We start from the raw sequence: 3,766 nt of genomic DNA on the forward strand, positions 1-3,766 counted from the left end.
CACATTAAGGCTTATCCATCAACATCTTAATTAATTACCAATTTCTTAATTAACTTGGTAATTCCCAACTAATCCAATAATTAATCAATTACCCACATAATTAAGAATTATCTCAAATTACTTAAAATTCTACTTACTTTTAACACACTTTATACACCTTACTATCATGGTTATATGGTACCTTGTATGGCACTAGTCCATAAATACCGGGTATTATAGCACGGACCGTGTTTTATCCCAAATTGACAAACTTCGAAGAAACTCACTTTCTTCGATTCGCTTACCCTTTCACCTTCACGAATTTACTTATCGCTTGTTTGAAATAGCATAATACTTAAAATCTCAAAATAATTTTATTCCCGAACTTATGTCGATTAAGTTACAACAAAACTTTAACGTACGCAAATGCAGGATGTAACATCTCATTTTCGAGCATTTATCAATTTACTTATGGCGTAGTTTCGCATACGAAAACATGGGATGTAACAGATTTCTATTTTCAAATTTTCAGATGTAGTTAAATATTGTTACTATTTCAGTTAATGTTAGGCTGTCCTAGTCCCTTAGACTAGGTGGCATCACGACACCCAACGGAGAGAAATTTGGGTCGTGATATTCTGGCACAGTAGGCACCGCAGGGCGGTGGCTATGGCGCCCAAGGCATAAAACTGAGATAAAAGGGACGAGGAAAGATGTCACGACCCAAATTCCATTATAGGTTGTGATGGCGCCCAACACCGTTGTTAGGCAAGCCAACCCTAGTCAACTAGTGAGTTCTCATTTATTTTACCGAAACAATCCCAACATTTTTCTTAATCTTAAACTTTTAGACAGTCGAAAATTAAGGAGTTCATAATAATAGAAATACATCCCAAAATAATAGTCTACAAAGTGTGTGCTAGGAACTAGTGTCACAAGTACTAGGGCAACTAGTAGAATGTACAAAAATACCACTGTCGTACTATCTGAATAGCAATTTATTATCAAGTAATCATACACCGCTCATTTATAGTAAAATAAGCTCATACAAGTTCTCAAGTGAGTGAGCATATCCGTCTATATTTATATAAAAATTTCTAGCATGGCCTAAGTGATCTTAGTAGCAAGCAAGGACGTAATCATTTGCAAGTATGGCATGATACGGGTCCTAAACTACCCGGACAATTAACATAATAGTCTCTACGTACGGACTCTCGTCACCATGCACGTACGTAGCAAGATAGTCACATACATTTATTTAGTTCACCTATGGGGTTATTTCCCTATTACGAGGTCAAAAAAGAGACTCACCTTGCTCCAAAGCTCACTTCCAAATTCAATAATGCTCTCAATACGGAGCCAAACGATCCAAAACTATTCAAACGGGGTAAGAACTAGTCAATACATGCTCAAGAGTTCATATTCTAACTATTAAAGTAATTTCCCACCCCTAAATGCAAGGTTCCAAAAATTCATCCCCGGGCCCACATGCCCGGATTCTGGAAATTATTGAATAAAGTTGTTACCCATAACCTAAGGATCAAGAATATATGATTTTTACTTCATTCCATAACGAATTTTGTGGTTAAATCTTATTTTTATCAAAACCCTAGGTTTTACTCTAAACCCGCAATTTTTACTAATTTACATGGTGTAATATACCTCTAATCTATGTATTTTTTTTGGTAATTAAATTTTTTATTAATCACCAGAATATTTACAAGTAATGAACCATAGCACGACTACAACCCAGTCTGCTATCTAACTATGGGACTGAAAAAATAACATTTTCTACTAGACTAACTAAATACAAAACTGTTAAACCATTTCTTTAATTCTAGTATGAGCTCGGACATTACACACATATGTTATTTCCCTCACCAATTGTTCTGCCCTCCTTGATCTCTTTTCGAATCTACGTTGATTCCTTTCAATCCATAGTGCATGCACCCATTCTGTATGTACCATCTTGAATACCTGGGCTTTCTGTGATTTACCCTTTGCTCTTTGGATAATCCAATTCTCCAGTTGTTCCCATTGTGTTGTTCTGAAGCAAGGAACCTGCATCCATTTTAGTACCCCTTCCCAGACTTTGACAGAATAAGGACATTCCATGAAGATATGGTCTCTCGTTTCACTTTGACTATTGTACAGCTTGCATTCATGATCCACACTTACACCCCAGGAAGCAATTCTATCCACAGTCAGAAGTCTGCCCTGCATTTGTAGCCATACTGTAAATTGTGCTTTTGGTCGAGCATTATTTCCAAACCTCAATGTTTTCCATGAAATTTTCACATTGTTCCCCATTAACTGAAAATATATCTGCTTAATTACACTACCAGCAGTGTTGTATTGAATCAGTTGCAACGTACTTCTTGCCTCGAACTATTTCCTTACCATCCACCCAGCCTGTTGAGGAATAGCCATTTGACCAAATTGTTGATTCTTGATATAGTATGCATGCAACCATCTGATCCATAGCCTGTCACTTTTGTGTTCTATATCCCAACTAGCTTTAGATATTGCAGCTTTATTCCATAATCGCATGTTCATCAAGCCTAGTCCACCCATTGACTTTGGAGTACAGACCTCTCCCAAGCTAGTAAAGCCTTCCTAGTGATTGTATTTGTGCCCGACCACAAGTAGCTTCGACAATAGGCCTCAATTGTATTTAGCACTTTTGAGGGGATAACAAAAAGTTGTGCCCAGTAAGCTTGGATACCAAAGAGAACAGTTTGAATTAGCTGAGCTCTACCTGCATATGACAGCTTCTTGGCAGTCCAAGAGGTGATTTTAGCCACCATCTTGTTAATCAATGGTTGCCACTGGATTAAGGAGATCTTTTTTGTAGCTAAAGTAATTCCCAGATATCTGAAGGGGAGTTCTCCTTCAAGGAATCCTAAGAACTTTAGGATTTGATCCTGCACATCTTGAGCCACCCCTCCAAAGTAAATGGAGCTTTTCTCTTTGTTGGCTTGAAGACCTGATGCTTCTGAGAAGTCTTTGAAACATCTATGAAGGGTAGCCACAGATTCAATATCTCCTCTAGAGAATAATAATAAGTCATCTGCAAAAGACAAGTGAGTCAGATATAGTTTAGAACACTTTGGGTGGCACTTGAATTCTTTGCTTCCTTTCACAGCATTGAGATTCCTACTAAGATATTCCATGGAAATTGCAAAGAGAAATGGGGAAATTGGGTCTCCCTACCTGAGTCCCTTAGCTGCATTAAAAGGAGCTGTAGGTTCTCCATTCACCATAATAGAATAGTTGACTGTTTTAACACACTCCATGATCCATATAGTAAACTTTCTAGGAAAACTTAGCTCATCTAGGACTTGCTCCAGATACATCCATTCCACTGAATCATAGGCCTTTTGGAGGTCTATTTTTATCATGCACCTAGGAGAAACATTTTTCCTTGTATAGGACTTCACCAGCTCGCAGATATCTTCCTTCCTGGAATGAAGCCAGTCTGCACCTCACACACAATTGATGCAATGACTTTTTGGATTCTTGATGCAAGGACTTTAGAGATGATTTTGTATAACACTGTACAACAAGCAGTTGGCCTGTACTCCTTCACAGTAGCAGGATGATCATTCTTAGGAATTAAAGTGACAGAAGTACAGTTGATGGATCTATTCATCTTGTTACTTTCAAAGAACTTCTTTACTGTTGTTGTGATCTCAGGCCCAACAATTTTCCATGCCTTTTTGTAGAAGTAGGCATTATAGCCATCCGACCCAGGGGACTTATCATTTCCAATTGCTTCTAATACATC

At 37.8% G+C, this 3,766-nt stretch overlaps 2 protein-coding genes across 2 annotated transcripts; both read right to left on the reverse strand.

The window, feature by feature from the left end:
- LOC109231695 lies at positions 1,798 to 2,529 on the reverse strand. The gene is made up of 2 exons (XM_019397336.1): positions 2,380 to 2,529; positions 1,798 to 2,292 (listed from the first exon to the last, which is right to left on the reverse strand). The coding sequence occupies exons 1-2, from the start codon at positions 2,527 to 2,529 to the stop codon at positions 1,798 to 1,800; spliced, it is 645 nt and encodes a 214-aa protein (XP_019252881.1).
- Positions 2,541 to 3,235, reverse strand: LOC109231696. Its single transcript, XM_019397337.1, has 2 exons — positions 3,193 to 3,235; positions 2,541 to 3,049 (listed from the first exon to the last, which is right to left on the reverse strand). Exons 1-2 carry the CDS (start codon positions 3,233 to 3,235, stop codon positions 2,541 to 2,543), a joined length of 552 nt encoding a protein of 183 aa, XP_019252882.1.

Source organism: Nicotiana attenuata, chromosome 8, assembly GCF_001879085.1.
Source record: "Nicotiana attenuata strain UT chromosome 8, NIATTr2, whole genome shotgun sequence".
Taxonomy (NCBI): Eukaryota; Viridiplantae; Streptophyta; class Magnoliopsida; order Solanales; family Solanaceae; genus Nicotiana; species Nicotiana attenuata.

What these genes read in the sequence shown, in the direction of transcription:
- LOC109231695 (XM_019397336.1), bottom strand. Translation starts at nt 2,529, where the DNA reads ATGCGATTATGGAATAAAGCTGCAATATCTAAAGCTAGTTGGGATATA. An exon ending in CTCAACAGGCTGGGTGGATG is followed by an intron (nt 2,293 to 2,379) that starts GTAAGGAAATAG and finishes ATATATTTTCAG; the next exon opens with TTAATGGGGAACAATGTGAA.
- LOC109231696 (XM_019397337.1), bottom strand. Translation starts at nt 3,235, where the DNA reads ATGGAGAACCTACAGCTCCTTTTAATGCAGCTAAGGGACTCAG. An exon ending in AATGCAGCTAAGGGACTCAG is followed by an intron (nt 3,050 to 3,192) that starts GTAGGGAGACCC and finishes TGTCTTTTGCAG; the next exon opens with ATGACTTATTATTATTCTCT.